This window comes from Ruditapes philippinarum, unplaced genomic scaffold (assembly GCF_026571515.1).
Source record: "Ruditapes philippinarum isolate M1 unplaced genomic scaffold, ASM2657151v2 ctg1669_1_1_1_1, whole genome shotgun sequence".
In the NCBI taxonomy this organism is placed as follows: domain Eukaryota; kingdom Metazoa; phylum Mollusca; class Bivalvia; order Venerida; family Veneridae; genus Ruditapes; species Ruditapes philippinarum.
In genome coordinates, this window is record NW_026856832.1 from 23,023 (window position 1) to 44,806 (window position 21,784).

The 21,784-nt window shown below is 32.9% G+C and overlaps 1 protein-coding gene across 2 annotated transcripts in view; it reads left to right on the forward strand.

Moving 5' to 3' along the window:
- The window catches only part of LOC132747832 (short transient receptor potential channel 7-like), a 218,009-nt gene that overhangs the window by 16,179 nt on the left and 180,046 nt on the right, over nucleotides 1-21,784 (forward strand). The window contains exon 1 of one of the 2 annotated variants that reach the window (XM_060737357.1): nucleotides 15,124-15,340. The exons of the other annotated variant lie outside the window; for it this stretch is intronic. Coding sequence (XP_060593340.1) covers nucleotides 15,214-15,340 — 127 coding nt within the window. The 5' untranslated portion in view covers nucleotides 15,124-15,213. Of the gene's footprint in view, nucleotides 1-15,123; nucleotides 15,341-21,784 lie in introns of those variants that run through there. 2 annotated transcript variants of the gene reach the window in all.

The following is a 21,784-nucleotide window of genomic DNA, read 5'->3' on the forward strand; positions in this document are numbered from 1 at the left end:
TTAGATTTTGTGGGAGATGAAGATAATTGAATTAAAAGCATATACCAAAATATTAAAACATGTTTAAAATGAAAAATACTGCAGTTTACATGGTTTTGAGAGGTAGGAGGGTTGTAGAGTGGGTGAGACGGGGGGGGGGGGGGGGGGTTTGCCGGGTGTAGTGACCAATCAACGAGCCGAACACCTATGGTTTTAACTTTTAACTTGTTAATTCTCGACTTATCGTTTGGCGGGGTCGCGGGGCGAAAACACGAATGAACCAAACCTAGTATTATAGTACTACAGTCTACTACCCTTTAAACTAGTCGACCACTATAATGCTATAAGCCCATCAGTTCGATATTTTTTATATTTGAAGTTTTAATTATTAAACATTAAGGAATGAAGTTATTAATTCTCAATAACGTTTCACTTAATTAAATATAAAAAAAAAGATGTATACAAATGTTTTCGTTTTGTTGGGAACACCATAATTCATCTCTGTACATTGTATATGAAAAAATAATTGTATTGAGCATTGGCCATAGAAAATATGAATGTGGAACAATTGGTTTTAACTTCAAATTCTGCTAATTTTATATTTCAAATGCTTGTTGTACAACAAATATTTGAAAATACGAAACAACTCCATGCGTACGTAACAAATTGCCATCAGTAGTTTTGTTTACTGACAAATAATTCAAGATTGCAAATAAAATTGATATTTTATGGAAAACTCGCGACATATTACACATTGCAACCATTCATGATTGTAACAGTCTGTGTTCTAGAAATTACGAATGAGTGAAGCTCGAGATTCATTAGCATTAGTTTATTTCCTTTTTTTTCTTTGTAATAGGCTTTATAAACTAATTTTCTCTGAAGTGCATGACATCTATAAAAAAGAATGAAATATTGCGTGAAATTACAACTCAAGAGGATTACTAACGAAATGTTTTTAATTAGAAGTGCGAATGTGAAAGCTTGTAATGCAGTATAAAATGTGAAATATGTCAATATTCTGAATTGTAAGTTAAAATATTTATAGTGAGTGTTAACTTCATATAAAGCATTTTACTTGTAGTTAAAAATCAAACAAAGTTGATATTTTGTTTAATATTCTGACCAAAGAAAGGTATCAAATTTCAAATATTGACGACTGGATTTTAATTAAATCATGTTACGAAGCAATGGCCAATACGGAGTTCATATTTGCTGTTGGAGAGATTTCAAACTTAAAATTAAAAACAAGGCAGGCGCTGAATAAAGGTAAAATCTTCTTTATTGTTAATTAGCACTGATGTACATTTGTATTACCATTTTGTCACACCGATATGCATGATTAAATTATGATAAAGGTTCTGTGTTTTAACTCTTATAGTCTTGGAAGAGAGAAATAATCGATACACCATATATTTTCTTTTCTCTTATATTTAAATCCCCTTTTCTAAACAGGTACTCTTATCTACTCAAACACATGTAAAATTGTAGAAGTCGTACGACTTATACTTGTATGTATCTAAAACACTTTGTACGCCAAAATTAACGTAAATTTTCATCATATACGTATTCTCTCATATTGCGTAAGCACATTTGATATTGTTCTTACTGTATGCATTGTGGCTAAGTGAAGTTATTATTCAGCAAAAAGAAAAGTATTTTGGAAATACAACGGGATAATAAAAATTTGTCTCAATATTCAACAATTTTCTACTTTCTGTCCGGGTTCTATATACAACAAAAATTATATTGCATCTTTATTGCCTTTTCGAAAAAAAATAAAAAAATAAATGGGAATATGGAAATGAGCTCCGTCCGTCTGTCCGTCCGTCCGTCACTCTTTCTTGTCCGGTCCATAACTAAGCCATTTATCAGAGGAATTTTAAAAAGCAGATGTTTGTTCCAATAAGACGATGTGTCATTCACAACACCCAGGCCTCTAGTTCATAGACCAAGTTCACACTTGGTGGATAAAGGTCAACACTGTCTGTTGGAGGGTATATGTTGTGTCCGGTCCATAACTTCCTCATCCATCATACTTGGCTCAAATATTAACAATAATAAGACGATATGTCTTGCGCAACACTGATACTAAAAAATAAAATTCTTTCATAAAACGAAGCCTGTTGATATAGGATTTGTTTTCAAACTGGCCTTAAGAAAGAGAGAAATTAAAGGTAATCTATCTGAAAAGGTATCTTGTGCAGTGAAAACTTGTATTCGTATCTGATTGTTTGGTGCCGTTGAAATTAATGCACAATTTGCAGAAAAGTAGTCCATAGTGGTGCCCTACAGAAGCCATAATCACAACAAAATTACATGAAGAATTGCAGATAAGGTTTTATTGAGTCTGTACATTAGGGATAATGAAAAAGTGCAACATCCCTTACACCCCTATCTTCGGTGAGGTACTCAATTTCAACAGATCAATGAGGGATTATTAGTGTTAAAAGCCATGATTATTGATTGTATTTTAAGACCTGTTGAAATTCAAGCAGTTTCATAAATATCACAGCGGCGTATAATATAATGATTGACACTGATTATCATATTGTATAAACATCAGCCCGTCAGATTATGTCAACTTCTCCACTTATTACAGTTACACTTAGTGCTGGGAGCCTATGCCTCCGGTAGGGCAATGCGGTACCGGTAGATACTGATTCGATTATATCTTCTGATATGTCAATGATTAATATCATACTATTCTTTTCAAGTTCCTTATATAAAGTTTCCATTTTTTTCTGTTAATTAAAGACATCTTGATGACAATCTTTATCTTGATGAAAATAATCCAATGGTAAATGTATAAAACATATCCTGTATATTATGCCCTTGTTGCCAAATATTATTAAGAGGATATTTTTTCGTTTGAGTGAAATATGGAATATATTTTTTTACGAAAAATAATAAAATTCCATATATTTTCAGAAGCCGAAACCATCGAATAAAAGCAATAAAAGTTGTTTACAAACCCTCGATAGATTTTAATTGAATGCAATAACATTTTGATTATTCATCAGTGAGATTCAACTTAGAGATGAGTCAACATATTTCAATAAAATCAAACTTTAGAAAAATGTATTTAAGATATTAGGAAAAGTAAAAGTTTCAAGATTCAAGTAATATTTTATGTATAATGTGCGATAAATGACTGATTTTTCAATATTTATTACTATATTTTACTGCGTTACTAACGCAGTAAAGGCAACTTATGCATTTTTTGACACCTTTTTGGCAATTTACGTGTTTTGTAAGTGCCATTGATAATGTGTAAATTGCTTCCTTTTGGTTACTTCACAATATTACACATTCAAATACATTTTTAAAATGTTCATGACAATTAGCATGAATCTGGAGGCGTTGCTGCTTTAATCATTAACAGCATGTTTGTCTGTTGCTAACAAAGATTAAAACGTCTGGTCGAAGCAAAATAAATTGGATAACAAGAAAAATTGAAATGATTGATATACTTAAAAAAATTCAAGACAATATGTGCCGAGAATATGTTCATTTGAATATTGGTACGAATTGCATCATGTTCGAATGATTTTGAGGACGAACTGTTCTGCAGTGATCTCACTTTACTGGCCGTAGCGTAACCGGTGCGCAGAGTGTGGCGTACTTTCTTAACGGTTGAGGGCGAACCGCCTCTCTTAGTGGGCGTGGTTTAGCCTTGTAACTTGTAATTTAATGTTAGCCTTGAAAATAGAAATAATATTTCCTTTCTTGCCTAACACTTTATTGTATGTGGTCAACACATAAAGTCAACAAAAAACTTGATTTACTCTACAAAACCGTTCTTGTCAAAATATTTTGACGCGCTCAGTTAGATTCTGCTGGGTCAGAATGTAGGAGATACTCAGTATTGCCCATTAGAAAAATGTCATAACAACTTGACTCGTAGTAGAATATACAATAAGTTAGACTACATGCGCTACTTAATAAGTAGCACAGGAGTTATTTCATTCTATTTCTTAAATGAATTTATTGTAGCATGTGCAGATTTAGCTTTGATCAAGTATTGCATTGAAAATCCAGGGTCATTCGTAATACGGAGAAATTAGAAGTCTTTATAATTATGATTTGTAAGAAAAAAATCAATATTTCGTTGCTCGTAAAATCAAGGTTTATATAATGATTTTAGTTTCATACAATAAATGGCACTACGAAAGCCTAATAGTGTCAAATAAAATAAACAAATAAAAATGCAAAGGCGTTATAACGCAAATAAAGGCGTTATTACGCGAATCAAAAGGCGTAATTACGCAAATCAAAAGGCGTAATAACGCGATAAAAGGCGTAGTAACGCGTATAAAGGCGTAGTAACGCGAACCAAAAGGCGTAATAATGCAAATCAAAAGGCGTAGTAACGCGAATAAAGGCGTAGTAAAGCGAAACAAAAGGCGTAATAACGCAAATCAAAAGACGTAGTAACGCGAATAAAGGCGTAGTAACGCGAACCAAAAGGCGTAATAACGCAAATTAAAACGCATTATAATGCCAATTTTATACCATAATTATACTTATCAAATGGCCTGGTAACGTGAGAAAGGAAGACCAATATTGATCTGAATTTATTGCTCAAGATATAAACTCGTATAGAATAATATAATATACATTTACAATAACTACCATTCCATTTGCGCAGTAATATTGCAAACCATTTGTAATAAACTAATGAAGACTCTTTGATATTTGTCAATATAAGGTGACTTGGAGACTTAAAGGTCCATTGGGTTATATGTCAATACAGTTACTTTGAATTCACATCATTGATTTTACACATGCCACTATAGTAAATGAATTTCTTTTTTTTTTCTTATATCTTATCTTGTTTTATATATGCGTCATATGTTCAATTATCTACGGATATGACCAGTATAATTACTTAATAACCTGTAGTATCTTTTAATTATGTGAATTCCGTTCCTAATTACGCTATAGGTAATTGGCTATAGGTAACAAGATTTGGAAAAACGTAAGGTATACGTAAGTCACATTTGGGTGAAAGTATCTCTAATTATTGATAGGTATGCTAAGAGGGGTAAAAGTGTTTCTGTTAAGTTACAATTATAGGAGACATTGTCTTCTTTGTCTTTATCGAAAAGTATCTATAGTTGGGTGATAGTAACCTCTAATCTCACGAAAGCATTTCCTCATAAATTTTTTTAAAAAAATCAGACAGTGGCCTTAGGACGTATCCGTACAGAACTGAAAATAAAACGTACATCTTGTTCAATTCATTTAAATCAACATTGTTCTTCCTATCTTAAATCACAAGGCCACGGTTTGGAATTTATATGGTATTAATTTAGCGTTATAACGCCTTTCGTTTTGCGTTATTATGCCTTTTGGTTCGCGTTATTACGCCTTTATGTTCGCGTTATAACGCCTTTATTCGAGTTAAAACGCCTTTTGATTCGCATTATTACGCCTTTTGTTTCGCGTTATAACGCGAATTAAAAAGCGTTATTACGCGAATTAAAAGGCGTAATTACGCGAAAACAGGCATTATAACGCGAATCAAAAGGCGTAGTAACGCCTTTATTCGCGTTATAACGCGAAACAAAAGGCGTAATAACGCGAATAAAGGCGTTATAAAGCGAATCAAAAGGCGTTATAACGCCTTTATTCGCGTTAAAACGCGAATCCAAAGGCGTAATTACGCGAATCAAAAGGCGTACAAACGCGAATAAAGGCATTATAACGCGAATCAAAAGGCGTAATAACGCGAATAAAGGCGTTATAACGCGAATCAAAAGACGTAATTACGCAAATCAAAAGGCGTTCTAACGCGAATAAAGGCGTTATAACGCGAATTAAAAGGCGTAATAACGCAAATCAAAAGGCGTAATAACGCGAATAAAAGCGTTATAACGCGAATCAAAAGGCGTTATAACGCCTTTATTTGCGTTATAACGCGAATCCAAAGGCGTAATTACGCGAATCAAAAGGCGTGCTGACGCGAATAAAGGCGTTATAACGCGAATCAAAAGGCGTAATAACGTGAATAAAGGCGTTATAACGCGAATCAAAAGGCGTAATAACGCGAACCAAAATGCGTAATAACGCAAAACAAAAGGTATTATAACGCTAATTTAATACCATATAAATTCCAAACAGTGGCCTAGCAATGTAAGATAGGAATAACAATGTTGTATCTAAATAAATCGATCAAGACGTACGTTGTATTTTCAATTCTATACGGATACGTCCTAAGGCCACAGTCTGATTTTTTAAATATTTTATTAGGAAATGCTTTTGTCAGATTAGAGGTTAACTATCATCCAGCTATAGACACTTTTCTACATAGACAAAGAAGGCAGTGTCTCCTATAATTGTGACTTAACTGAAACACTATCCCCCATTTAAGCATACCTATCAATAATCACCCTAATGTGACTAACTTATACCTAACGTTTTCCCAAATCTTGTTACCTATAGCGTATCACCTATAACTTAATTAGGAATGGTTTTCACATAATTAGAAAATACTAGAGGTTATAAGGTAATCAAACAGGATATATCCGATAATTGAACATATGACGCACATATAAGATAAGATAAGATAAGGTAATCAAACAGGATATATCCGATAATTGAACATATGACGCACATATAAGATAAGATAAGATATAAGATAACATAAGAAAAGAAATTCATTTACTATAGTGGCATGTGTAAAATCAATATTGTGATACATGTGAATTCAGAGTAACTGTATTTACGTCCAGTCCAATGAACCTACAAGGCACCAAGTCACCTTATATTGGCAAATATTAAAGAGTCTTCATTAGTTTATAATAAATAGTTTGCATTATTACTGCGCAAATGGAATGATAGTTATTGTAAATGTATATTATATTATTCTATACGAGTTTATATCTTGAGCCATAAATTCAGATCAATTTAAGTTTTCCTATCTCACGTTACCAGGCCATTTGATTAGTATAAATATTGTATTAAATTCGCATTAAAATGCGTTTTAATTTGCGTTATTACGCCTTTTGGTTCGCGTTAATACGCCTTTATTCGCGTTACTACGCCTTTGGATTTGCGTTATTACGCCTTTTGTTTCGCGTTATAACGCAAATAAAGGCGTTATACGCCTTTTAATTCGCGTTATAACGCCTTTATTCGCGTTATTACTCCTTTTGATTCGCGTTATTATGCCTTTTGATTCGCGTTATTACGCCATTTGATTCGCGTTATAACGCCTTTATTCGCATTACTTCGCCTTTCTTGCGTTGCTACGCCTTTTTTTCGCGTTATTACGCCTTTTGATTCGCGTTATTTCGCCTTTTGATTCGCGTAATAACGCCTTTGCATTTTTATTTTTTATTTCACTTGACACTATTAGGCTTTCGTATGGCACTTTATACACTTTGTGTATAAACTTCTTATAACCATTTTATAGGTAATTATATGCGCAGTTATCCGCAGGTAAACAACTAGATCAAATTGTGGCTTGACAGTGCTCGGTACTTATATAAGTTTATAATAAACAATCCATGATTAAATCTAATGGGAAAAGATGTTGAAATAGATAATTAATAACAAAGTTTCTGTTATTTTAAGCTATGAAATGAAACCATTTATCTATTTCAATAAAGTGGCAGACAATTTTGGGACAGCTTGGATAAAACTTAAAAAAAATTTTTGTAAAGAATGATTTAAAAAAGCAATAGTTCCCCAAAAAAAAAAACCCAAACCAATGCTGGAAACTGTCCCTGGAAAATGTGCTCAAAATTTTAGAAACAAAAATTTCCATTTTGCCCCAAATTGGGTTAAAATAAAACCGGGAGGGATAACAGAAAATTGGTTTTAAATAATTTTTTTGGGCCCAAACTTATCACTAAAAAAATGCATTCCCAAAATAGAAAAAACTTTATCTTGAAAACACCATCTTAGATCAACTAAGAATAGGTAGAATTTACAACAAGATAGAGATAACTTAAACAAAAGAATTGACTGTTTTTTTTTAAAAATAATTACTTACGAAAAGCTTAAATGTGAATCTCTTAAAGTAAAAAAGCAGATGATATTTTAAACAAGATAAATTTTTGTTGAGTCATTTATAAATGAAAAAGTGATGGAAATTTGGGATGGGGGTTTTAAAAATTATAGATAAGAAGAAATAGTACATAAATCGCCCGATTCAAATCAACATCTCTCTTTATTAAATATGAACAAATAAAGCGGAGGTTAAGTGAATAGTTGTACATGCATATGAAGTAATGACTTCCTTTGATAGATGGATAGTTTTTACTTGAAAACGAGAAAACTGTATTCCCCCCAAAAAAGGGTTGATCAACAAATGGGAAGCGCGCCAATAAACCTTTTTTAAACATTTTTTAAGCTGACGATTTTGATTTTTTTTTCTCAAATAACCCTTTATTTCGAGTGGCACTGATTTTTTAAAGTACTTTTCTCACATAAGCCACAAAAAATTTAGCTTTTGAAAAACTCAAATTTTTAAGAATTTTCCCCCCCGGTGAGGGGATTATCAGAAAATCCTATCCAAATCCCCAAGGTTAAAAAAAATAAGTATCAGGAGAATTCAGTCCTTTGTTAACCCTTTGTCGGTAAAAGTTTTATAATAATAAAATAAGTGTGATATAGATGATTATGATGAAAGATGAAGATGATGAATGGGTGATAAAAAAAAGATAAATAAACACTTTTTTTGAAAAAAGATTTAAAAATTTTTTAGGGGATTGTTTGAGTTCAAAGCATAGGCATATAATTTACGAATGATTAATTACAAAGCTTGGAAAAATAAACCCTGCATTATTAAAACTTAAATGCGAAAAAAAGGTATCCCAGGTTTTCCCTTATAACAAAAATAAAAAAAACCGGAAGTACGCCAAATTTACATCGAAGATCGAAAAAAGTTTATAGCGAAATTTGGCTCGAATTCCCCCAAAGAAATTCGGGCCTTTGAAATTTTTTGAATTTGACTTTGGGGTTAAATTGTCATAATTTGGGAAGTTTTGGGTTTGGCCCGATTCCCTAATTTAACAAAAAAATCCTTTGACAAAATTTGATTTAATATTTCCAAAAAACAGTAGACTTGACCTTTTTTTGAAAAATTGGCTGTCAAGGGTCAAAATTTTTGAAAAAATTTTTTTAAAAGCCTTTTCTTTTTTTTTTTTATTTTAAAAAAATTAAACCCAAATTTTAATTTTTATTGGACGAATGAAAAAGAAATTACAAAAAACCCTCCCTGTTGAAAATTTTACAAATTGACACTGGACTTTTTTTGACCCTTTCCGCAAAGGGTTTAAATGATTGAATTTGCTTTAATTGCTGTAACTTTGTAATCATGCAGATAATAGACAGGACTGATTTTGAGAATTTTGCCCTCTATAAGATGCTAGAGGCATAAAAATTGTTTCTAAAGGTAATGGTCCACTAAATCACTGGGTATATTTATATAATTCAGACACCGCTTTTCTTGCAGTTATCCTTACTCCCAACATTACTAAATGGTCAGAGGCTGAGTCACTCTTAAACTACTCTTCCCCCACCATTACTCACTGGGACATAGCCTTTCCTATAGCTACCATAACCACCACTATCACTAAACCTAAGTCCCCAAGACACTCAGAATCAACGGCAACATTATTTAATCTGAGAGCGAGCTTCCCAAAGAGTTATCCGAAGACTGTCATGACCGTATGCTTGCTTATCAGTTCTTACTACCACTTCTCCACCACTAGTCTCTAACCGCCATACATTTTTAGCTCACCAGAGCCGAAGGCTCAGGGTGAGCTATATGTATCAAAGGGGGATACTCCGGCGTCCGTCGTCATGCGTCAACAATCGTCTTCTTCTCTGAAACTGCTGGGCAGATTTACCTAAAATTTGGTCTGTAGCATCCTTGTGACAGTCACACTTAAGTTTGCTCATGTCATTTCAATTGGCCCCTTTTAGGGGTCAACAGAGCTAAAAATAGAAAAACCTTTAAACATCTTCTACTACAGAACTTATTGATGGATGATCACCAAACTTTGTCTGTAGCATTCTTGGGTAGTCTTTTATCAAGTTTGCTCATATTAATTTGATTGGTCCCTTTTAGGGGTCTCTATGGCTTAAAATAGAAAATCCTTTAGACATCTTCTTCTACAGTACTAATAGATGGATGATTACCAAGCTTTGTCTGTAGCATTCTTGGGTAGTCTTTTATCAAGTTTGCTCATATTAATTTGATTGGCCCCTTTTAGGGGCCGCTTTAGCTAAAAATAGAAATACCTTTAAACGTCTGTTTCTATAGAACTAATTGATGGATGATCACCAAACTTTGTCTGTAGCATTCTTGGGTAGTCTTTTATCAAGTTTGCTCATATTAATTTGATTGGCCCCTTTTAGGGGCCGCTATAGCTAAAAATAGAAATACCTTTAAACGTCTGTTTCTATAGAACTAATTAATGGATAATCACCAAACTTTGTCTGTAGCATTCTTTGGTAGTCTTTTATCAAGTTTGTTCATATTAATTTGATTGGTCCCTTTTAGGGGCCTCCAAAGCTAAAAATAGAAAAACCTTTGAACATCATTTCCTACTGAAATCACCAAACTTTTTCTGTAGCATTCTTAGGTAGTCTTTTATCAAGTTTGCTCATATTTATTTGATTAGCCCCTTTAAGGGGCAGCTAAAGTTAAAAATAGAAATACCTTTTAACGCCTTCTTCTTCAGAAGTAATGGATAGATGATCACCAAAATTTGTCTGTAGCATTCTTAGGTAGTCTTTTATCAAGTTTGTTCATATTAATTTGATTGGCCCCTTTAAGGGGCCGCTAAAGCTAAATATAGAAAAACCTTTGAACATCATCTCCTACTGAAATATTTGATGGATGATCACCAAACTTTGTCTGTAGCATTCTTAGGTAGTCTTTTATCAAGTTTGCTCATATTAATTTGATTGGCCCTGTTTAAGCTATTAAAGCTTTAATTCCCCAGGTCATGGCATTTCTTCAAATTATAGTTTAAAGATATTCTATGCTCAAATTTAATATTAGAAAATATTGACAATGGATACACAGTCTTTTTATAATTATATATATGTGTTTTGACTTCACACAAAGTAGATATGTTATGTTTTGAACTCTTCACACTATAGGTCACAGTGTAAATATAATGATTATAAGTGTCATTAAAAAATCTTTTCTTTTTTTTTTATAGAAAAGACCAACTTTACTTGGCCTATAATAGGATATGCAGCTTCCCATACATAGTTTATTTATTCTTTTATCCAAATTAGACATTTTCAGTAAGAATTTCATAAATTTCAATAAATTTCTATGATATAGGATATCTTTTCATAATAAAAGGGAAACAACTCATGTTGGAATGTGTACATATATGTTATTCAATTTTTCCAAAAGAGGTTCAATGGCTTGGAGAAAGTCTTAATGTCATGACCTGTTTATGATGTGTAAATATCTTTCAGCACTAGAAATCGGACATCCTATTGCATCATTGTAAGGTCACTTGTAGGTCATTAACCAGGAAAAGTAGGCCTAAAGAAACATTAAATTTGTTTCTCCTGAAAGATGAATTTGTATGCTCAATTTTGTTATTGAATTTTGTTAAAAATTGTATTTTTTTCATTTTTTTTTGGTTGAATTGGATTTAAACTTGGAAAAAGCACATTTCAACAAATTTTGGGACAGACTGTTGAACCTGAGTTTCATGTGCATAATTGAATTTTGGTATCAGTGGAACTGTTTTTGATATTTTTGAAACCATTGCACATACTTTCTTGTTTTTGATGTACAGAGACTTGAAATTTGGAATGATGTACAGAGACTTGAAATTTGGACCAGGAATGTAATTTCTGATGCGAAATGAATTAAGATGATATGAACTGACTACTTTTGATATTATTATTTGATATTGTTTGACCTAGTTTGTCGTTTTTTGATGTACCTGCTGGAAATTTGGACAAGGGGTTTAATTTCTGATCCTGAATTGAATTTTGATATGAACTGGCCTACTTATGATATATTTGATATCGCTTTACCTACTTTTTTGTCTTTTATGTACAGACTTGAAATTTGGACCAGGGGTGTAATTTGATAATTTTGATACCAGCTGACCTACTTTAGGTATTATTGTCACCATTTGACCTACATACTTTCTTGTATTTTGACATTCAGATTTTAAATTTGGACCAGGTTTGTAAATTCTGATGCCGAAATGAATTTTGATATCAACTGACCTACTTTTGATATTTTTGATATAATTTGACCTTCATTCTTGTGTTTTTTGACATACAGACTTGAAATTTGGACTAGGTGTGTAATTTCTGATGCTGAATTGAATTTTGATATGGCCTACTTTTCATATTTCTTACACTGTTTGACCGATTGTCTTTTTTTGAGGTACAGTTATGTCACCATACAGAATGTGTTAAAAATTTGTTGTCCCAAATTGTAAACTTCAAACATCTACACCTTACATGTTTTGCATGTGAGTGACATTTTGTGTTTTCATTCAAAAAAGTTATAAAAAAATGTCCAGTCAAAATTAATCCTGCATTTATTCTACATAGTCTCATAGGAACACACTTGCAACATACATATTTTTAACAAAGCCTTTCCAAAATATTAGGGCAAATATTTCAATTTATATTGTGAATAATAAAATGATGGGTTTGATGAGTGATCTAGGGCCATCTAAGAGGCCCTATTTTTTATTATGAAAAAAAAGAAGCTAAAACAATAAGTGTTGTGAAAGTATATTACTAGAGGGGCAAGTTAAAGTTGAGCTAAACTTGCCGAAAGAGCTGGACTTGCCTTTTGAAAAATAATTTCCAACACTGTAAAGCCGTTGTTTCTGGTGAGCGACTCAGCGGCCCTCTTGTTTGGATTTACCGCCCCCCCCCACCCTCCAAAAATAAAATATGGACAATTAGTCCTACTAGTATTTAAGGACCGATGAGTTAGTGTTGGAATCACTAATGTTAATTTTAAGACACCCGTAAAAGTTCGTTTGTCCTAATAGACTTGTTTTAAGACAAACCACGCTAATAAATGCTAACAACTTCCTCAGCTCAAGCATATAACCTGTTTGACAAAAATTTTAAATATTCACCAGGTTCTCAATTGAGTTTCAGCTGATTCTTGTGGGATTTGAAAATGAAAGCGTTACAGTTGCATTTGCAATTGAATATTCAAAGCTCAAATTACCGATAGCCTTGACCAACCTAGGTTCAAAGTCAAATGAGATCGTGGCATGATACACTCATAGCCTTATTGTTTTGCAGTGGAATCCATAAAAACCCTAAAATAAAAAAAAAATGTCTCTTAAGGAATCTCCAACCCAGTCAACCCTAATTTTCTTACCTTACCTAGATGTTTTGTTATTGTTGTTGTTCTTGGGTGACGACATATACAAACAACAAGATTGTTTTTCTCTGAACAACGCGTGCCATAAGCCATTAAAAATACATAATTTAATGCCACATGAAAACAAATTGAAAAACAAAAAACCTCAAAAAGGAACCCTTACTGTGCACGCCATCCGCCATGTTTTTGTCGGGTTAGCTTTATATAGAATTAAACTACTTTCTTCATATACGAACCCCCGGGCCAGTGTGTAGGCTTCTACAAGGTAAACAATATATGGAATATTTCTCTTAAAGAGAAGAAACATCAGCTATTTTGTTCAGGAATGAGTTTTTTTGCACGATTGAATGGCGAGTTCTAGCGTTTTTGGAAATGCTAATAATTTAATTTATTTCAATCTGCCCTTTAATCGTTTTTATTTTTAAGACCGACTTAGCCTTTGTCACATTCTTGACCAGTAAACAAAAATCAGAAAACAACATATTGAAAGACTAAACGACTTATTCAAGCCAATGTTTCAGACTGTGCCAAATACTGGCATGTGTACATACATGTATAACGAATGGGCATGTGATGTGAAATATACATATGAAACCATATTGAGAGCTTTATTGCATAACACAGTCAAGTTCTTTCAAAGCTCCAGTATCAAATTCTTAAATATGATATTAGTTTAATAACGAAATGCAGTTTTACCTTACATAATAATAATAATCATGCTTTGCGAAATAAAATATATATGGCCTTTATGACCTTGTTATTTGGTGATTTTTACGTAATCTTATATATTACTAGAATTTTGTTATTAATTAACTTAACAATTGTATAAACTAAGAGAATATTGAATAATCATTTGATTTTGATAAGAATAATTAATTGCATCATATTGTATCATAGTCTTAATGACATATTATAGTATTTTTAAGCGGCCATTTTGAATTGACCTTTTGAAGGTCAAGGTCAATTTTATTTTCTTGGTATCTACCCTCATCGTCTTCAGCCTACCCGTCTTAGGTTAAAACACTCAAGATATTACTTGTATTATAAAATGCCTCTAGCATTCATATTTCTTAAAATCAGTCCTGTCTATAACAGATTTAATTCATACTTGAACATTTTTTACTGAGCCGACATGGGCTATAAATCGCGAACGATTTGATAATTTTGGACTCATAAATAATTTCGATTGGAACATCACGAAATAAAACTGGCTATTGAGAAATGATACAATTTGTTATTGTTACATATTTGGACATGTTAGAAATAACATACTGTTGTTTCCGCTTGAATCATTGTATTAATTATTTACACATTACAAGAACATTGATGTTTAAGTTACGACATATTTCTGTGATCATGTCCCCGTCTAAATGGAAATAGTTTCAAATGATATTATGGCTATACAATATAAAATGTATTTACTTGCTTAAAGGATATCAAATTGTTATCTATTTTGATATTACTAAACAAAGTCGATTATATAGGCACTATTTACAAAAGCTAAATGAAATTTAATATTCTGAAATTCAGTAACAGATGTTTAAGCATATAAAATAATGTATAGAACTGTTGAATCATTAAGCAGGCATACACCTTGTGCGGATTTGTTAAATGACTTTCCTCATAACAAAGTAACTGATTATTTTACGTATGACGGTTTAGGTAAATAAAGTATTTACTGAAAACGAGGGATTTGTGCTGCTAAATTGGTTGATTTATTTTAAATTTACGCAAAATTTGTCAAATTTTGAAATACATTTTCTCATTCATTTTATATTGAGGAAATATGTCCTTGATTAGTTGTGTAAGAACCTCTGGCATACTTAAATGCTAGAAATTCGGACACTTATTTAAAATCTGGTAACATTATTATATAAACAATGTCAGTACAAGGTGGTGAAACGCTGTTTTCTATAGTGGAAATATCAAGTCTGAAAAAACGGAATAAAAAACAGACTCGTGCACTATCTAAGCATCATGTACATTCCAACTCTGACGACATTAATTGTACGTATTAATATTTACATGATAATTTCTACTATAGAATATATTAACTTCAGAAAGACAAAATTTTCTTTTAACAAGTTTCATTTATAAGAGGTTATATTATGATATAACTATTATTCAAAACAATCTTTTTCAGAAAATAATCAGAAATGGTAAATTTGTTTTACCTCTTTTGCTCAGTGGAATGATTTTTAACCTTCCATTTAAATTAATTTTTATCCCCGAACTTTAATAGCCTTATGTTTGAATACGATATTTTGTATTTATTTAATTAAGGTTAATATAAATGTACAAGTTTATCTTAATTAATTAAAATTCTAATTAACACTATATTTAGTTTTAAGTAATGAATCAATTGTAGCATTTCTTGATTTCTTTGAAGCTTTACAATTACAATTATGTGTTCGGGATAGATGTGATAATCATTTTTGATCTGTATTCATAAGAAATGGAATTATGAGTTACAAAACATTCAGCTGGATAAGAATGAGACTTAAGTTGCCCTTAAGGTATTTACACAACTTCGAATTAGATGTCAAAACAGAAAAAAAATCAAAAGACAAATATATACATTACGTATAATTCAGAATACAACTTGTTTTCAAATCGCCAACTGGGTCGTAAATGATCATATTGATCCTAATAAAAGAAACAGAAAATAGGTCGAAACTGTTTGCTCTTATGTAAGTTCGCCACAGACATTGTCCAACATTGATACTGCGTCAATGTAAGTAAGTAAGTAAGTAAGTAAGTAAGTAAATATTTTATTATAGTGACATGTGTATGACAGTTTACAAATAACGAAATTAAATAATTTAACATAACACCCGGCCCAATGGACCAATAAGTCACCTGAAACATATATACATTATAAATAGTTCACATGAAATTATTATACTGTACACATCATCAATATTACAGGATAAATATTTCAACGATTGAACAAGGATTTCTTTCTTTTAAGATAAGCATTAACAAGGTATTTAGCTACTTTTCGTGGAAAACTTACAACAAGATATTTCATTTTTATATCATCGTTCATGTTCATAAAATCTTCATTCATAAATTGTTCACTAACAATGTCTACTCTGATGTTGTTGTAAAAGTGACATTGGACTAAAAATTGTTTTTCATCTTCTATTTTATTATCTGGACAAAACAAACAAATTCTCTGCTCTGGTGTTTCACTGATATAACGTTCAGTTTCAATCCTTAACGGTAGAATGCCACACCTAAACTGAGATAACATTGATCTTTCATTTTTATTCAAATTTAACTGTACACATATTTTTCTGTTATAAAATTGTCCTTAAGGGTAACATAGGTTCGTAATTTCGGTACTTTTTGTATGTCAGTTTTCCAAATATCCGTATAATATTGAGTTATCCTGGTCTTAACGTAATCTAAGCTTATTTATGTAAATGATTTATAAAAATCATCCAAGTTAATGGGTTATAGGGTGTTATCTTCTTTCAGTAACGTTCATGCACCAGTGCAGGTTAATTGGTTGCATTGTTTCACCTTGTATTCAGTAGTGTTGATGCACCAGTGCAGGTTAATTGGTTGTATTGTTTCACCTTGTATTCATTAGTGTTCATGCACCAGTGCAGGTTAATTGGTTGCATTGTTTCACCTTGTATTCAGTAGTGTTGATGCACCAGTGCAGGTTGTATTCATTAGTGTTCATGCACCGGTGCAGGTTAATCGGTTGTTTTGTTTCACCTTAATGTATGCAGTAGTGTTCATGCACCAGTGCAAGTTAATTGGTTGTATGGTTTCACCTTGTATTCATTAGTGTTTATGCACCAGTGCAGGTTAATTGGTTGTATTGTTTCACCTTGTATGCAGTAGTGTTCAGGCACCAGTGCATGTTAGTTGGTTGTATGGTTTCACCTTGTAATCATAAGTGTTTATGCACCAGTGCAGGTTAATTTGTTGTATTGTTTCACCTTGTATGCAGTAGTGTTCATACACCAGTGCAAGTTAATGGGTTGTATTGCTTCACCTTGTATTCAGTAGTGTTTATGCACTAGTGCAGGTTAATGGGTTGTATTGTTTCACCTTGTATTCAGTAGTGTCCATGCAACAGTGCAGGTTAATTGGTAGTATTGTTTACTTTGTATAAAATAGCGTTCATGCACCTGTGCAAGTTAATAGATTGCATTGTTTCAGCTTGTATAAATAGCGTACAGTAATGTTCTTGCGCCAGTGCAGGTTTATGAGTTGTATTGTTTCACCTTGTATTCAGTAGTGTCCATGCAACAGTGCAGGTTAATTGGTAGTATTGTTCACTTTGTATAAAATAGCGTTCATGCACCTGTGCAAGTTAATAGATTGCATTGTTTCAGCTTGTATAAATAGCGTACAGTAATGTTCTTGCGCCAGTGCAGGTTTATGAGTTGTATTGTTTCACCTTGTATTCAGTAGTGTTCATGCACCAGTGCAAGTTAATTGGTTGTATTGTTTCACCTTGTAATCAGTAGTGTTCATGCACCAGTACAGGTTAATTGGCTGTATTGTTTAACCTTGTAATCAGTAGTGTTCATGCACCAGTGCAGGTTAATTGGTTGTATTGTTTCACCTTGTATTCAGTAGTGTTCATGCACCAGTGCAAGTTAATAGATAACACTGTTCAGCTTTTTAAAAATAGCGTTCATGCATCATAAGTTTTTGAAGGGGTTAAGGTCTAGTACCTGAAGTAAAAATTCTTAATACCACGCATGCATGCTTTGCCTACAACTGTGTCACCGTCTAGGTCATGTGACACAGTGTATCATCATTGCTTTTGACACATGTAAGCAAGTTAATGTTTTTAAACAATGGTCTATGGTCAATGGTAATTTGATAATCTACATGGGAATTAGTGTTATCGATTGGATTGACAATAATAGGGATTATGTTATTTCGTAAGATCATTTCTTTGACTTAGGCAATAAGATACACGATGATGATTGCGGTATATATTTCTCAATTAATTTACTAGGGTATACGGTCTAGTGGATGATAAAATGAACGCAATCTTTTTCTCGAAAAAATCTCTTCAAAAAGCTGTCGCTACCATTAATTGCAGAAATATTTTATTTATTTATTTATTTCTATCATTAAAATTAAGATTTGATTTAAAAATTTGGTTGTGTTTAAAATCTCTTTTATGTCTGGGTATTGACAGGCCTTAGTTCTAATGTTCCGTAAGATAAAGGGTATTTTTTCTGTTGTCTTTGTATTCAACAAAAATATAAAATATTTTATAAAAAGAGTCTACGACCTCATACCGCCTACTTAGTATTCGTCCCTATTACAGTTGGACGCAACGATTTCCTCATTTGATTGCATCTGACGGACCAAGTAGAAGACTCTTTGATTGATAGTTCTTTTAACCATTTTGCTTTTCGGGTTATTGTAGGTGATTTTCTTATCACTCCATAGAGTACTTTGGTTATGGTCATTGGACTGAATTTTTATCCGTGATCTGTGATTACTGTCAAGGTCACTGTTGCTAAAAAAAGAATTCACTTTTTCGCTCGATAACTTGAGTTTACTTAGGCCTATTGACACCAAATTTGGTATATGGATAGGTCATATCAAGACGCAACTTGATATTGCTACCCATGTGTCTTTTTAAAAAGAGAAATCAGTTTTCACTAAAATCTTGAGTTTGCTTTGACCTATTGACATCAAACTTGCTGTGTGAGTAGCTTAATTGTTAAGAAGCAGCTTTGGATGCTACTTAGATATCCGAGAGCAAGTTCAAAGTCACTCTCTTGCAATAGAATTTTCAGCTTGTACTCAATAACTTCAGTACACTTTGACCTATTGATACTTAACTTGGCATGTGTGTAGCTTACATGAAAATACGATCTGACATTGTTTCTCAGATATCTGGTATGTTTTAATTTTGAACTATTGAAAACAACTTCCTGTGTTGGTACAAATAACAGCATCATTTTTACGTCCCTGCCATACTTCATTCCTTATTCCTGTAACATCAATACTTTGGTTTTCGTCGCATTGCGGCGCTTCTTTAATTTAAATTAACATGATCATTTCGGTATTTTAGTTATTTGTTCTTACATAACCAAGACAATTTTTAGAATTTCCTTTGCAAGTGATTCATTTAAATTACCCTGTCGCTTCAAATTGGAGCATAGTGTGGCTAAGAGTGATGTTTGGTACGCCTAAAACCGGTTAAAACTCCTCAGTAGTGATTTCGCTACTGACCAATCCAAGGAGGTACCCGTCTGCGTTCCTTATGTCTTGTGTATTGTAACATGTTGTGTTATGGTGATACGTTTTATGGTGTCCTGTCTTGTTACTTGTCATCACCGGTAAGTATTTTCTTTTCAACGACTCCCGCTTACACCCCAACGCTTTTATACCAACACGCCTTGTTTGTTGTGGATTTTTTTTTCGCCCGTCTAAAACACGGGTCGTATTATAGTTTTGCCACTGACAGGCGGACGGACAGGTGGACTTGTCCAATTTTGTCCGGAGCATATCTCTAAAACGCATTTAGGAATTTTAAAGTTTTAAAGCAACTTCATAGAAATGTTCACCACTATGAGAAGCTGTGGCGCGAATGAACCAGGTCTCTAGGTCAAAGGTCAAGGTCACACTTAATGATCATTGAAAAACGCTTGTTCTGACCAAAACTTATACATGCATAGAGGGAGTTCGATATAACTTGGCATAAATGTTTACCATTCTAAAGCAGAGTGTCGCTTGGAAAATTTAGGTCCCTTCGGCAAAGGTTAAGGTCACACAGGTAATTTAGATTAATATAGGGAAGGTCAATGTCACTAAATATGATAAAATGTAGAGTTTTTGTCCTAAAATTATGGTCGGATTCTAATGAAACTTCATAAAAATGTTCAGCGCTATGAAAAGCAGTGTCACGTGCATGAACCAGGTCACTAGGTCAAAGGTCAAGGTCACACTTAGAGGTCATTGAAAAATGCTTGTTCGGAGCAATACTTCATAAGGGGATTTTAATGTAACTTGGCACAAATGTTTCACCATTGTGAGGCTAAGTATTGCACACATAATCCAGGTCGTTACTACAAAAGTCAAGGTTACATAGAGAGGTCACAGTTAAGGTGTACGGGGACCATTTATTGATTGATTGTAACACAAATGATAACTTTCATGACTACAAGTGTGAGACATGCACTTTGGGTTAATATTGGCAAGCTCAAGGTCACTATATTACTAGGTTGCAGACAAGCTGGCAGACAAACGATGTGGCTTGACAATATTTTTATCAAGAATATATACAATGAAACAAATAGGCAGAAAATATATCTGAAACATCATTTCGCTTGTTTGTCTGACTTTTACGTAGATTTTCACACATTTTAGTTCTATATTGGCGGTCGATCTACCTAACCGGCTTTTCTTGATAACTAAACCGTAAATACCGATTCAAACATTTAGTAACTTATATAAAACAATCGTGAATTGATTATTAATGCCATCGACCCCTCCATAACAAAGGAGCATTATACGGACGAAAATAATGCGATTTCAGTTTCATATATACTTAAGGACAATGAAAACGCACGTCCGCACTATATGCATTTTATTACATGAAAACAAAACACTAACGACTCAATTAGATATAATATCATTACTTTAATACAAAACACACATTTAACAACTGAAAATAATTAGAAATGTTTGAAATCAAATGTACACCATTAAATCGAAGAACCTAAGGTGAAAATCCCAAAATCACACTTTTTCATCACAGTAATGCAAACTTAACAAAGGCAAAAACCAAAATGAAAATCCAAAACAAAGTCACTCATTAATGTCTATTCGTAATGTCACCGTCGGGATCTTTGGAAACGACAATGTCCTCCATCAGCGTCTCTTGCAGATGTACATCGTCGCCTCATAGATCTTCGGTGCGGATAGTCACCTGTGGAATCTGACGCCATTCGGTCTGTAGTGTAGTACAAAAACGCTGGTGAAGCCGATAAATTGTAGACCGATGGATATGGAACGCCGTGACTGTCTTATGTAATCAATGTTTTTTTTATCTTGTGAAACGATGATATTATTTTGTCGTTTGAGCATGTTAACATGTGCAATTTACATCATGTCTTGTCAAAGGAACATGCTAACATGTACAAACAGCATGTTAGCTTGTCAAATTATTATGATGACATGTGCAGACAACATGCTAACTTGTCAAAGTATCGTGATGACTTGTGCAAATGACATGGTAACTTGTCAAAGTATAATGATGACTTGTGCAAATGACATGGTAACTTGTCAAAATGTAATGATGACTTGTGCAAACGACATGTTAACTTGTCGAATTATTGTGATGACATGTGCAAACAGCATGTTAACTTGTCAAAGTGTCATGATGACTTGTGCAAACGCCATGTTAACTTGTCAAAGTATAATGATGACTTGTGCAAACGACATGTTAACTTGTCG